The 15020-nt window shown below is 46.3% G+C and overlaps 1 protein-coding gene across 3 annotated transcripts in view; it reads left to right on the plus strand.

Annotated features, from left to right (window-relative positions):
• LOC132870690 (ribonuclease inhibitor-like) overlaps nucleotides 1-15020 on the plus strand; it is a 56413-nt gene that overhangs the window by 20293 nt on the left and 21100 nt on the right. For 2 of the 3 annotated variants that reach the window (XM_060904477.1, XM_060904478.1), the window contains 2 exons: nucleotides 4244-4417; nucleotides 10709-10882. In XM_060904477.1, the coding sequence (XP_060760460.1) occupies nucleotides 4244-4417; nucleotides 10709-10882 (348 nt within the window). The remainder of the gene's footprint in view (nucleotides 1-4243; nucleotides 4418-10708; nucleotides 10883-15020) is intronic. The other variant, XM_060904479.1, reaches the window with a different exon arrangement.

Below are 15020 nucleotides of genomic sequence, written 5' to 3' on the forward strand. Positions count from 1 at the left end.
ACGTACTGAGAATCCAAATCACCAACATTTGAAATAATAATTGTTTTGAATTATTTCTTGTCTTATTTAATGAAGGTTGTAATAGAATTAGCCTACATTTGGCTTAAGCTGGATGAGACAGAGACATAATTTTATAGCCATTTGTTAAACAGCTGACAGGGAACGTAATTAACCGTTCTGGGAACGAAATTTTTTTGTTCTAACCGGTTCGGGAACGTCTATTTAATGGTGGAACCCAAAACCGGAAACGTTAAAATTCCGTTTCTGTTCGGAACGAACCAATAGGAAAAAAATTCCGGTTCAAAGCCCTGATCCTAATATAAGGAAAAACATAATAAATTTGAGAACATTTAGACTGTAATCAAGTGAAATAATCTGCCAGTGCAGTAAGATAATTACACTTGGTAAGACATCTTAGAATAAGTCGGTTGCAATCGAGAACTATGTTTAATAATCTCAAAATTGGTGTCTTGTTTTCTTCTAATAAGAAATGCTAGATCGTTTCAACTATTTTCAAGATATTTTCACTTGCTAAGATGTCATTTTTTGCAGTGTACTTGTTGGTAATTTGGTAGGTAAACACAGAGCCGTCTATCTAGAAAATCCTGGCCATAGGTACTTCCTAAAAATGCTAAAAATTAAGAAAAACGCATGAGTGAGTGGGGTTTAGGGCCCTAAAATTCTAGAAAACAAATGTATTCATCTCCTAACACTACCTGGTCTTATTATAAACCAGATTGCCTGGTCACTTATATAATGGGAGCTCTCAAGATAGAATATTTCCAGAAATATAGCAGATTCTATTACGTACCCCACAAAAGTATCATATCTTTAAGATCCTGAATGGAAATGAAGCACAGGTAGCACAGGTCTGCAACTTGGTAGTTTCATTAATTCAATCATGACAAACATGAAGTGTCATCTTCTTGTTATTTGTGCATCATTCTCTTTTTTCAATCCCAGATCATCCATTTTTAATGCCCTTGAATTTGTTGTGTGTATAGATGAAAACAGACAGGAAATATCATCAAATAAAAAGTGATTTAAAATGCATGTATATAATTTATAATACTGGTGTATACATGATCTATGGAAAATTATAAATACTGATAAGTCTCTTTCAGAAATGCAGCTGTAAACAGACAATACAACCAATATCAGTCAGGAGAAACATATGAATAGGAGAGTCCTGCATCTGTGATCTTAAATTACTTTTTCCTGGTCAAGTATATAGTTATTTGTGAACTGTATAGAATACATGTAACAGCAAAAACAACAAATTCAAGGGCATTAAAAATGGATGATTTGGGATTGGAAAAAAAAGAGAATGATACACAAATAACAAGAAGATGACACCATGTTTGTAGTGATTGAATTAATGAAACTACCAAGTTGCAGGCCTGTGCTTCATTTCCATTCAGGATCTTAAAGATATGATGATTTTTGTGGGGTATGTAATTGAATCTGCTATATTTCTGGAAATATTCTATCTAGAGAGCTCCCATTATGAGTGACCAGGCAATCTGGTTTATAATAAGACCAGGTAGTGATAGGAGATGAATACATTTGTTTTCTAGTATTTTAGGGCCCTAAACCCCACTCATGAGTGCGTGTTTTTTTTTTTTTTTTTTTTTTTTAAGTTATGGCATTTTAGGAAGTACCAATGGGCAGGATTTTCTAGATGGAAGGCTCTATATGTTCCTTCCAGATTAATAACATAGAGTTAATTTGCCAAATTTCAAACCTCTGTGTAGCCCAGAACCTGAGAAAAATGCATTTAAAATACCTGGTGAGGATTTAGGGGGTACATTCTGGTCTAATTTCAGTAATTTCAAAATGACCTAGTTCATTAAATACACAGAATACGACCCCGAAATTTATCAGTTCATATTTCACCAGTATCTATTGCCAAAAGCTCATCTCATCTCATTATCTCTAGCCGCTTTATCCTTCTACAGGGTCGCAGGCAAGCTGGAGCCTATCCCAGCTGACTATGGGCGAAAGGCGGGGTACACCCTGGACAAATCGCCAGGTCATCACAGGGCTGACACATAGACACAGACAACCATTCACACTCACATTCACACCTACGGTCAATTTAGAGTCACCAGTTAACCTAACCTGCATGTCTTTGGACTGTGGGGGAAACCGGAGCACCCGGAGGAAACCCACGCAGACACGGGGAGAACATGCAAACTCCACACAGAAAGGCCCTCGCTGGCCCCGGGGCTCGAACCCAGGACCTTCTTGCTGTGAGGCGACAGCACTAACCACTACACCACCGTGCTGCCCCTGCCAAAAGCTCTCACAAAGAAAATCAATCTGGTGCTGCAACCACCATCTAGTTATTTGGCATGGACCTACACTACAGTGTTATCAGTTAAGACTTTCTGTAAAAGTAAAACATGCAGAACAAATATTTTAGTCAGGAAGTGATCATTTCTCCTCAGAATCACTTTTACTTTAAAGAAATAATTAAAAAGTTTTTACAATTAAATGTGATCATTAAAAATCCAGTCAAGCAGAGATAAATTCTACAAAACCTGACTCTTCACTAAAACCTTTAAATTATTGACTTTTTACTGAATCATTTGCACCTTGAGTAAATTTAATGTCAGTAACAGTGGTAATGTTTGATTCTTTATTAAAGGACCCATGGCATGGTGGTTTGTTGATGCTTTAAATGGGATCGTGGAGGCTTCCGGATGTTATATCCGCAGCATTTCTCGAAATGAACCCTCGGAACATAGATATAGCCTCTTGGAAGAAAGCCCCATTTCAGCCCTTTTCCCAGTGCGTCGTTTTGCTAATGAGAAGCATGGAGGCGGGGAAGGGTAGAGGGTGGGGGCGTGCCATAGGGGGAGGGGCTGCCGTCTGCCTCCCAAGCCGGCCGAGAGCGCTCCTCGTCGGGCACGGCCAGGCGGGCGAATGCCCTGGTCCGTCCGCCCTGTCTAAAAAAAAAAAAATGGTACAACTCGAGCCCATGGTAAAACTGGGACTTTGTCGGGTTTTTTTCAGCCTGAGGCCCATGGTAAAACTGAGCAGTTTTACCATGGAGGAGTGGGGACTTTGCCGTTTCCTCCCTCCAACTCACCCCTGGGAGAACCGCTGCCTCCACGGGCGGCCGGTGCCGCTGGAGGGCCGCCCACGCGACCTCGGCTCCCGACAAAAGATTGGATCTAGGGCTGACTTTCAATGGATCGCAGCGATGGAGCTGCTCTGCCACTCACGACACCCCGGCCCAGAATCAGGGAAAAATACTGCGCTCTGACGTCATTAAGGTGTGACGTGAGGAAATAAAATAAGTTCAACAAATGTTTGGGTTTTTACTGAACAAACAAACAAATAAAATGAATGAGTGACTTAAAAAAAAGAATGTGGGTGTCTTTGTAAAAACTGTTTTGATTGGCTATAATAACAGAGGTAGCGTAGAGTACCTGGCTAACTGCAGGAAGCAGTTAGCTGCACAGCTAATGTAGCCATTGCAAACGCACCGATTTTAAAACACGGCAAAACGACTTAACAGTTATACACTTACTTGTTTGCTGTTTGTTGCTGATGCGGCAGGGATGCTTGGTACGGACCCAGGCTTCAGTGACAGTTGATGTGCAAAACCTGCCCTGTACTGTCCCAAGTTGTGGAAACATTCATCAGGAAAATGGTTCCGACAAACATACACCGTCTTAGGTAGACTTGACGGCGTATTATTGGAGTAAATAAAATTAAGCCACTGCGTCTTCAGGGGCTCTCCCGTCGGCAGTAAAAACAGACTCCTTTCTGTGTTGTCACATCCATGTACAGCGCAATTTCCATGTTTTGCTCGCTTAGGTGGTGCCATGTTGTTGTGTCCTCTATGGTCTCCTCACTACAACTGGGTGGGCAATCCATACGGTGGGTGGGAATCCAGAGGGGGGGCGTGGGGATCATCTCCCTTGCTGACGTAGTAAAGGGCAGAGCTTATCAACACGCCGTTTTGACGCGCCATTCTCAAATGTTGGGCATAGTTTGGTTTACACATTATGAAATTTCTAGCCACTGGGGTGACTTAAGAAGGTCAGAGGAACTCATTTTAACGTTAAAAAACCTCAGAAAGTAAAAATTTCATGCCATGGGACCTTTAATAATAGCTTGTGATTGGTGAAGAGAATAGAGACAGTCCAACATGAGAGACATCATCTTCACAACCACTATTACACCAAGATGAAAATCTGTTGATGAAGTGTGTGTCATTGTGTCTCTGCAGGTTGTGGGGTTGTGGTGTCTCAGATGAAGGCTGTGCTGCTCTGAGTTCAGCTCTGAGATCAAACCCCTCACACCTGAGAGACCTGAATCTGACTAATAATAATCTGGGAGACTCAGGAGTGAAGCGTCTCTGTGCTGTACTGGAGAATCCTCACTGTAAACTGGAGACACTGGGGTAAGATCATCTCTCTGAGAGTCACATGACCTGCTCCTCAGTAAGACACATTCTCTAATAGTGAGACTGAAGCAGAGGTTTTAGGTTCATCATCAATGTCCTGAGGAGGAAGATTGTTTCTGTTCACTGCACACTGATGATTTGTCACAGAGTCTTTGGGTCAGATGGACGTATGGGAGAAGCTGCAGCACAAAACGGGACTTGATCCGACTGCAGTGTGTCTGAAATTTATTACTTTATATTAGAAATTAATGAAAATGAATTTTCTCTAGATTATAAAAAAGTTCCCATCTGACCATCTCAGATTTGCTTCATACTTTTTGAATAAAGTCACTGTTCCAAATAAATAGTGTGTAAAATTCCAGGCTTGTATCTGCATTAGTGTAGCGAGAATCGCGTGTGGGTGGAGCACAGAGGACGGCAGGACAGAGTAAAATTCAATGACTTTATTTGCTCTTTTCAGACGCATACACCACTCTCTCAGCCACGTGCACACACACACACAAGTCGTCTGGCTGGGGAGAGAGCTCCCTTCCGCTCTCCCTCTCCCTCCTTAAGTAGAGGGCGGTTTACTGGGGAAAACACACATAAACACAGGTTAATTACCCTCAGGTGAAGTGATTCTGCCACTTACCTTCCCTGACTCCGCCCTCCTGTCACAGACCGGCGCTTGACCACGCCCCCGCCGCCACATACCCCCACCGCCCGACTCAGGCCGGGCACCCGTCCGGCCCGCAGCCGACCCCCCCCCGACGGGAGAGGAAGTCCGCCACGACCATCTGCGCCCCCGGCCTGTGGACCACCTTGAAGTTGAAGGGTTGGAGTGCCAGATACCAACGGGTGATCCGCGCGTTGGCATCCTTCATGCGGTGGAGCCACTGGAGGGGGGCGTGGTCCGAACAGAGGGTGAAAGAGTGCCCCAGCAGGTAGTAACGGAGGGCGAGGACCGCCCACTTGATTGCCAGGCACTCCTTCTCTATGGTGCTGTAGCGCCCCTCATGCACTGACAGCTTCTGACTAATGTACAGGATGGGGCGATCCTCCCCCTCCACCTGCTGGGACAAAACGGCCCCCAGCCCTCTGTCCGACGCATCCGTCTGCAACATAAAAGGGAGAGAGAAGTCAGGGGAGTGTAAAAGTGGCCCCCCACACAGTGCAGCCTTTACCTCAGAGAAAGCCCGCTGGCACTGCTCCGTCCACTGGACCGGATCTGGTGCCCCCTTTTTAGTGAGGTCAGTCAGCGGGCTGGTGACATCCGAATAATTAGGTATAAACCTACGATAGTAGCCAGCCAGCCCCAGGAACTGTCTCACCCCCTTTTTGGTCTTGGGCCTCGGGCAGGCCGCAATCGCTGCTGTCTTATTAATTTGGGGATGCACCTGCCCGTTACCCAAGTGGAAGCCCAGATACCGTACTTCCACCCGCCCAATCGCACACTTCTTCCGGTTGGCAGTGAGCCCCGCCCGCCTCAGCGACCTAAGGATGGCCCTCAGGTGTTGCAGGTGCCGCTGCCAGTCATTACTATAAATAATGATGTCGTCAAGGTAAGCGGCCGCGTAAGTGGCGTGGGGCCAGAGGACCCGGTCCATCAGCCGCTGAAACGTAGCGGGCGCCCCAAACGGCCCAAACGGAAGTGTGACGAACTGGTGTAAACCGAACGGTGTGGAAAAGGCCGTTTTTTCCCGGGATAATGGAGTCAAGGGGATCTGCCAATATCCCTTCGTCAAATCCAGTGTCGAGTAAAAGCGAGCCGTGCCTAGTCGATCGAGCAGCTCATCAATACGAGGCATTGGGTACGCATCGAATTTAGACACCGCGTTGACTTTTCTATAGTCCACACAGAACCGGACCGAGCCGTCGGCCTTAGGAACCAAGACCACCGGGCTGCTCCAGTCACTGTGGGACTCCTCGACGATGCCCATTTCGAGCATGGCCTGAAGTTCTTCCCGAACCACCTTTTTTTTGTGTTCGGGTAATCTATAAGGACGGCTACGCACTACCACCCCCGGGGGCGTCTCTATGTGGTGTTCTATGAGGTTAGTGCGACCGGGCAGGGGCGAGAACACATCCGAAAACTCGGCCTGCAACTGGGCGACCTCCGTGAGTTGGGTTGGGGAGAGGTGGTCTCCACAGGGGACCGGAGAGGTACGAGATGCCAATGTCCCTTTTTGGACCTCCGGCCCCAGCTCCGCCTTCTCCGGAACTACCGACACCAACGCCACAGGGACCTCCTCGTTCCAGAGTTTTAGCAGATTGAGGTGATAGATCTGTAGCGCCCCCTCCCTGTCCATTCGCCTAACCTCATAGTCGACGTCCCCGACTTGCCGTGTGACCTCAAAGGGTCCTTGCCACTTGGCGATTAATTTGGAGCTTGACGTGGGCAACAGGACGAGTACCTTATCTCCCGGAGTGAACTCTCTAAGGCGCGTGCCCTTGTTGTACAGGCGGGTTTGCCGTTCCTGGGCCTGCCGCAAATTCTCCCGAGTTAGGTGGGTGAGCGTGTGGAGTTTTGCGCGCAGATCCATAACGTACTGAATCTTGTTTTTGCTCTGTGAAGGTCCCTCTTCCCAGTTTTCCCGCAGTACATCTAAGATGCCGCGCGGCTTACGCCCATATAATAATTCAAACGGGGAGAACCCCGTGGAGGCTTGGGGGACCTCTCGCACTGCAAACAGCAAGGGTTCGAGCCACTTATCCCAGTTACGTGCGTCCTCACTTACGAATTTTTTGATAATATTCTTGAGGGTGCGATTGAACCGTTTAACTAAACCGTCCGTCTGTGGGTGATAAACGCTGGTGCGGATCGGCTTAATACCCAGTAGCCCATACAGTTCGCTCAGTGTTCGTGACATAAACGAGGTGCCTTGGTCAGTCAGAATCTCTTTCGGGATTCCAACCCGGGAGATGACGTGGAAGAGGGCCTCTGCAATACTGCGTGCTGAGATATTGCAAAGAGGCACCGCTTCCGGGTATCGCGTTGCATAGTCCACCAGAACCAATATAAAGTGGTACCCTCGTGTTGACCGATCTAATGGCCCGACGAGATTCATCCCAATTCTTTCGAACGGGGTCTCGATTAATGGTAGGGGGCGCAAGGGCGCTTTTGGAATGGCCGCTGGATTTACTAACTGGCATTCACGGCATCCGCCGCCTTCACTATTGATTTTTCCCCTCTGAAATGTATGTGGACCGACACCAACGGGTAGCTGTGAATATCCCCGTGCACACACAACACCTTCACCCCTTGTGCTCCCCCAATGCCTCGTCTTGCACCAGGCTTTGGCGGATCGAGGTCTGATTGCAGCCTGAATCCACCAACGCCTGATATGTAGCCCCTTGTACACTTACCGGTATGCGATACGCTCCGGCCCGATCGAGGGCAGCCTCTGGCGCGTCGGGGATCTGCACCACCGCTCCCTCCATCGCTGCACACTGTTGCTGCAGGTGGACCGGTTCCCCGCAGCGCCAGCAAACCGGCCCGGGCCTTCCCTCTGCAGCTGTGTTCTGAGGCTCACTCACCTGAGGGGGGGGAGAGACAGACACAGAAGGGAGAAACGGGAGGGCACCACGGGTGCGGCAGGCCGGCTGGGGTGGAGCCGGCTCCCGCCTCCGTGGTGGGGGAATGGGGCGAGGACGGGACACGGGAGGAGGGGGGGGGGAGAAAGAGAGAGAGAAGAGGAGAGAGAAGACGATGTCGTTGGTTGTCCTGCCACCGGAACAGCCGCCAGATGATCCTCCACCAGTCCTACGGCCTGATCCAGCAACGCCGGGCGGTGGCACTGGACCCACTCCGCGGTTCCGGCTGGCAAGCGGGCGATGAACTGTTCCAGCGCCACCTGGTCGATGATTCCCTCGGCGTCGCGATCTTCGGCCTTCAGCCACTGCCAGCAGGCGTCCCGGAGCTGCTGGCCGAACGCAAACGGGCTGCTGACTTCCTCCATCCGCAGCGCGCGGAAGCGCTGGCGCTGCTGCTCCGGCGTGCGCCCCACGCGCTGGAGGACAGCCCGGCGAAGGTCGGCGTAGGCCAGCCGGCGATTGGCGGGGAGCTGTAGTGCGGCTAGCTGTGCCTCTCCCGTCAGGAGGGGGAGGAGGCGCGCCGCGCGCTGCTCCATCGGCCACCCCGAGGCTTCGGCGACCTGCTCGAACAACGTGATGAAAGCCTCGGGGTCGTCCTGCGGGCCCATCTTGGTTAAGATGAGGGGAGACGGGCCCGCGGCCGGGGCGCTGGTGGACCCCGCCGACGCGAGGAGACGCCAGAACGCCTCTCGATCTTCCTTCTGAGCCAGCACCAGGGCTTCGAAGCGGCGCTCCTGCTCCTTCCGGAGCATGACGAGTGCCTGGTGCTGGCTCTGCTGAGCCGTGGCGAGGGCGTGGACCAAGTCCGCGAACGGGGAGGATTCCATGGGGCTGCAGGACTGATGCTCCACCTTATCCCGGGTTTCAGCACCACTGTAGCGAGAATCGCGTGTGGGTGGAGCACAGAGGACGGCAGGACAGAGTAAAATTCAATGACTTTTTATTTGCTCTTTTCAGACGCATACACCACTCTCTCAGCCACGCGCGCGCGCGCGCGCGCACACACACACACACACACACACACAAGTCGTCTGGCTGGGGAGAGAGCTCCCTTCCGCTCTCCCTCTCCCTCCTTAAGTAGAGGGCGGTTTACTGGGGAAAACACACACAAACACAGGTTAATTACCCTCAGGTGAAGCGATTCTGCCACTTACCTTCCCCGACTTTGCCCTCCTGTCACAGACCGGCGCTTGGCCACGCCCCCGCTGCCACAATTAGTTTCTGAGATATCGTGGCTTTTAACAGGCAGCGTGGCTCAAATTTTACTGTAAAAACAATTGCAACAGAAAAACATTACGAAGATCAATTCGTCATTATTTTTAACTTTTCTTTCGAGTTGCATGAAATTTTCAGGGACAGTGTGGAATGTCAAGTTTCAATGTGACCCCCCCCCCCCCCCCCCCCCCCAAAAAAAAAAAAGTTAAACCCAGGACCCCCCCAAAATCCAACCCTGACATGGATATAATTATTGTGGTGGTGGTTTTTTTGTTTTGTTTTTATTGTTATTGTCCTCCACAGTTTATTGTTGATGAAATTAAATAATGAAGATGAGCTCAAAGTGCAGACCTTCAGCTTTATTTTGAGGAAACTTGCATCCAGATTGGGTGACTGGTGTTGAAATTACAGCACTGTTCATATGTGCTCCCTCTTTTTTGAGGGATGAAAAACTAATTAGACAAACGAACATCGTCATAAATTACACTGACATTTTTATTCCTCCAACACTGAGAGGTGAAACCGGTATGTTTTCAGGTTTTCTGTCCATTTTTTCTGAAATTCTTGTTCGCACGCTGTCTCAAGAACGAGTGGCTGAATGTTTGTAGGATTTATATGGAATAATCATTGTTTACTTCTCTGATTCTACAATTATATAAATCTATAGTGTTCTATAAATGCACTCTGTAGACTCTGGAGAAACAAGTTTATTGCCCCTGTGTAGTGCACTATAAGTCTAATAGAGAACCATCTGAGATTCAGTGTCTCTCTCTCTCTCTCTCTCTCTCTCTCTCTCTCTCTCTCTCTGATTAAAGTTCATGGTCTCTCTGCTGTTCTCTGTTCACCTTCAGCTGCTGATGGTTTAATATCACACACAGCAGAGGAGAGAAACTCAATATAACACTCAGTATTATCATTATTGATTACGCTGTTAGGCCACACCAATTTCATTAGTTGGTTCTCGGATTTTTTCAGGAAAAATATGAAGCGAGCGGGCGAAATAAAAATAAAATTTAAAAAATGCTCTGATGGTAAAATTAGCGGTGGAAATAGACCAAACAATACAGGCAAACCAGTAAACAGAATTTCAACACACCTGTCAAAGATTTTACGCTTCTGTTCACTGAATACCCTAACAATCACAAACACAGGCTTTGCAGGACTCCCCTCCACAGGCATGTTTCTTCCACAAGTCTTTATCGAAAGTGAAAGGGGTGATTTGATTGGTTTTCGAAGTCACGTGACCTCATCATGTGACCTTTTCTTTTGGCGGGAGTTTGATTTTGATTTTATTTTATCTTTTTCATTTCGCATTTTCTTCAAGCAGTGATTCTGAGAACCAACTAATTGAATTGGTGTGGCCTTAATGAGAATAAACAGGTGATATTAAATCCTCATGACATTCTGAATAATAAAATTAATTTTACACTCATCTTTAAAGTAAGAATTAAACCAAGATGAAAATCTGTTGATGAAGTGTGTGTCATTGTGTCTCTGCAGGTTGTGTGGTTGTGGTGTCTCAGATGAAGGCTGTGCTGCCCTGAGTTCAGCTCTGAGATCAAACCCCTCACACCTGAGAGAACTGTCTCTGTCTGAGAATAATCTGGGAGACTCAGGAGTGAAGCGTCTCTGTGCTGTACTGGAGAATCCTCACTGTAAGCTGGAGAAACTGTGGTAAGATCATCTCTCTGAGAGTCACATGACCTGCTCCTCCCTTACAGAAAAAACACATGAACTTCACATGTGATTTCTCACATGTGAAATATGTGGAAAATGTGATTTGCACATGGGAAACGTGGTTTTGGCCCAATTTTATGTGAATCACATGTGGGAATGTTTTCCACATGTGCTCTACATGTTAACACGTTACAAAATCTAATACCATGTATTCCGCATGTTACCACATGTGGTAACATGTGATCACGTGAAATGCATGGGAAATTCATGTTTTTTCTGTAAGGGCTCAGTAAGACACATTCTCTAATAGTGAGACTGAAGCAGAGGTTTTAGGTTCATCATCAATGTCCTGAGGAGGAAGATTGTTTCTTTTCACTGCACACTGATGATTTGTCACAGAGTCTTTGGGTCAGATAGACGTATGTGAGAAGCTGCAGCACAAAACGGGACTTGATCCGACTGCAGTGTGTCTGAAAATCATGACTTTACTTTAGAAATTCATGAAAATGAATTATCACCAGAATAAAAAAAAAAGTTCCCAACTGACCGTCTCAGATTTGCTTCATAGTTTTTGAATAAAGTCACTATTCCCAATAAATAGTGTGTAAAATTCCAGGCTTGTATCTGCATTAGTTTCTGAGATATCGAGGCTTTTAACAGGTAGCGTGGCTCGAATTTTACTGTAAAAACAAGTGCAACAGAATAAACATGACAAACATTATTTTTAACTTTTCTTTCGAGTTGCATGACATTTTCAGGGATAGTGTGGAATGTCGAGTTTCAGTCTGACTTTTTTTTTCCTTCATTGAACCCAGGACCCCCCCCCCCCCCCCCCCCCCCCCCCCAAATCCAGCCCAGATATGGACATAAAAATTTTGTGGGTGATTTTTTTGAGTCCTCCATAGTATACTGATGATGAAATAAATTAATTAATGAAGATGAGCTCAAAGTGCAGACCTTCAGATTTATTTGGAGGAAATTTACATCCAGATTGGGTGATGTCAGGATGCAGGTACTTAGGGATGTGTGTGCAGGGGAGAGTGGGGAACGTAGACTGGCAAACAAATCCAAAATGCTAGACGAATTTGAAGTCGAGGGACAGGCAGGGGTTGATCGATCGGCAGACAGAGTAATAAGGGCAAGACTAAAGAGTAACTAGGGTTGCAGGGATGAGAATTTTCCGCAGATCCGCAGAATTCCGAATTTTTCCCACTGAAAATGTCATTTTTGTGAAACGTGTAAATCCATTGAGAATTTATTTTTTTGGGGGGGTAGGGGTCGGCGCAAGGCTTGTGGTGGCATAATCAGGCAGGACCGACCGACTGCCCGCCAGCATCTTTCAGCAACGCTCATCACAAAATTAGTTGCAGCTGTGATAACGGAAATCGTCATTGCTTTCTTCAATATTTATGCTAACGACAACTCACGATGATTTCCGGCAACGTTCCGGCAACACACACCTCCACACACACACCCCTCTCACGCAAGCGCACAGCGCATAGGCAGCAATCTGCCGGCAATGTTCAAACATCTTGCATGGATTAAAGTTTTCCATCGCTACGACAGATTTCCGTCAACTGGGAGTGCTAAAGGTCAATAATGAGTGATGCAGATCCGAGGAAGAAAAAAAGGGAGGGGAGTAGGCCCATAGGTCTGACACCGATGTGATTTAGAACTTCACCAAGCTGCTGTGATTGCCTGTTGTTGAACCCTTTCTTGTGCTGTGTTTGAGTATATGTAAAGGAATAAGTTGTTGCACTAGATAGGCCTAAATAAATAAATACAGCCTCCGCTACTGTCTAGTCCCGGGGAGGCTCGGCGTAGGCCACTGATGAAACTATTTGGCTGTCCTACTACTAGGTAACTAGGTTACTTGTCTACTACTAATACTAGGCCTTTTGTAGTAGTGATAATGATATTTGCCTATTGAAAGGTGATCAGGTGAAAAAGTTGAAGCCACAGCAAGACCTTTGCTATTAAGCCTTTTGTAGGTTAAACAGGCTTCGGCAGACAACGTTCTGGAAAGGCTGTATTTTTCTTTGGTTTGATTAGCCTACGATTTAATCTTTAAACATTATGGTTTCAGCAGTTCGCTTAAACATTGGAGGCTGCAGAGTCGAGCTGCAAGATTTCCCGACACTTGTTTAAGATGCCAAACTTCACAGTAAGGAGAAAATAATTCCACAGTATTTAGTGCCTCGTCAGTCTCAAAAATTTAATAGTGAAGGACCAACGCAAATTACGTCCCCAAAAAACATCTCGTAGGCCTATATTTTACATTTTCAAAAAAGTCCGGAATTGGAAGTCAGTCAGTGGAGTGTAATGAAGTGTCTCATTCACTAAGCACAAAAGGTCGGAAAACAGTGGAAGCCAATACTCCGAAGCTCAAAATTCAGGAAAGTGGCTCCGGTGTCGCAAGTGCACAAGAACAGTTATTTGAAAGTTAACCTAATGAATTTGTGCGTGCGATTTCATGAAGAACCAGGACAATTGGCTTTCGGTGAAAGATTCACACCTATGACTCATTATATTCGCGCGCGCCCTCTCGCCCACTGCTGCTTCGTTTTCCCGATTTACACGAGTGTCTGAAGATGGAGTTTTCAGAAATCTCCACTCTGCCCCAAGTTTGCGAAAGTAGCTGTTTTCAGTGACTGAAACCTCCGTATAGGTGTGAATGAGAGGTGCAACCGAATAAATAAATATGCGTCTTTTTTATCCGGCTACATGTAGGCTATCACTGCGCAAAGCCTCTAATGTTGAAATGGTAGTAATATTTGTTAAATTAATAGTAGGCTAATTTCCACATTAATTGGTAAAATGGCACAAGGGATGTGATGGGGGGGATGGCCGTTTTATAAGGGGGGTGATTTGAGATTTTTATTTCAGAAGGGGGATGCCTCCCCCCACATCCCCCCCCCCCCCTCAACTCGAGTACTGCGTATAAGGCCATATTTCACCTGACATAGGCCCTTCGATTTCCATCACTAGAGCACGTCAAATTACTTTCGGTTTTGCCAGCATGGACGTGCTTCTTTTAAATGAAGGCACAGATGTGTCAGACATCGACAAAACGGTAAAGAATAAGTGGAGATGGGCTTGGCTAAATGAAATGGGCGATAATGGCAAGCTCCTGCTGCTGTGCCAAGGAAAAAGAAACAAAAACAGACATCAGGTGTTGCCAAACTAGATGCCTTTGGCTTCACTGCGAAGAAGCAGAAAAAGTGAACTTTCACTTTACTTTTCTTGTTTCCTGGTTTTATGTCAACAGATTTTCTTATTTTTCTTTTTGTTCCACTCTTTTGAAAGCATGGTTCAAGTTTGACTGCACTTGCACTTTTCTCTTAACCACTGTTGTGCATTACTAAAGTATTGTTGAAATAAATTTGCACTTTGCGCTGAAAACTTGATGTTTCATCATTTATAGCCAGTAATGACAATGGTCAAGTCTTGCCTTAGCTTTAGTCATTGTTAAAATTATGTAAATGCACTATAAGTAGGGGCCTAGGGGACAATGGACAACACGGCGTTTAAAATTTCACGCATCGCTGACGTGGTAGGGGCCAACGACATGGAGCTTTTTTTTTTTTTTCAGTCAGATTTTTTTTTTTTTTGCTTTAATCCATGATCTTGGCTGACCTGTTGCTGTGAGTTGCACTTCATTTCCATTGCTGTTTTCTGTATGGGTATTACTGGTTTTCAAGTATTTCATACTCCACCGTTTGCCATAGTTTCTAACGAGAGCAGCATTTGTTGCGAGTGCAGGGAAAGGCCTACCGGCATTCTAGGAACATTTGTTTGGCTCCACTCAAATGTAAAACGCATCACACATTTCTCAGCATTTTCATCTCCCATCTGTTAAGCATTGTCTCTGGTCGAGGAAACACACGTACAAACCGGTTATTTCTAACGTCAAGTTTATTTAGTAAATATATTACGTTCATTAGGTCTTCTTAAATCAAATAATTATCATGTTATTTGATATAAGTTTATTTAGTTCTAGCATTTTTATAACACAAAGTAGTTTTGAGTAACTCATCACGCGAACTCCACACACTTCCTGTTTGTTGCGAGAAACCGAGGGACTGTACCATTGGCTTGTTATGGAGGGGTGTTGTGGGTGTTTGGTGGAATGGAC

This window comes from Neoarius graeffei, chromosome 22 (genome assembly GCF_027579695.1).
Source record: "Neoarius graeffei isolate fNeoGra1 chromosome 22, fNeoGra1.pri, whole genome shotgun sequence".
Taxonomy (NCBI): domain Eukaryota; kingdom Metazoa; phylum Chordata; class Actinopteri; order Siluriformes; family Ariidae; genus Neoarius; species Neoarius graeffei.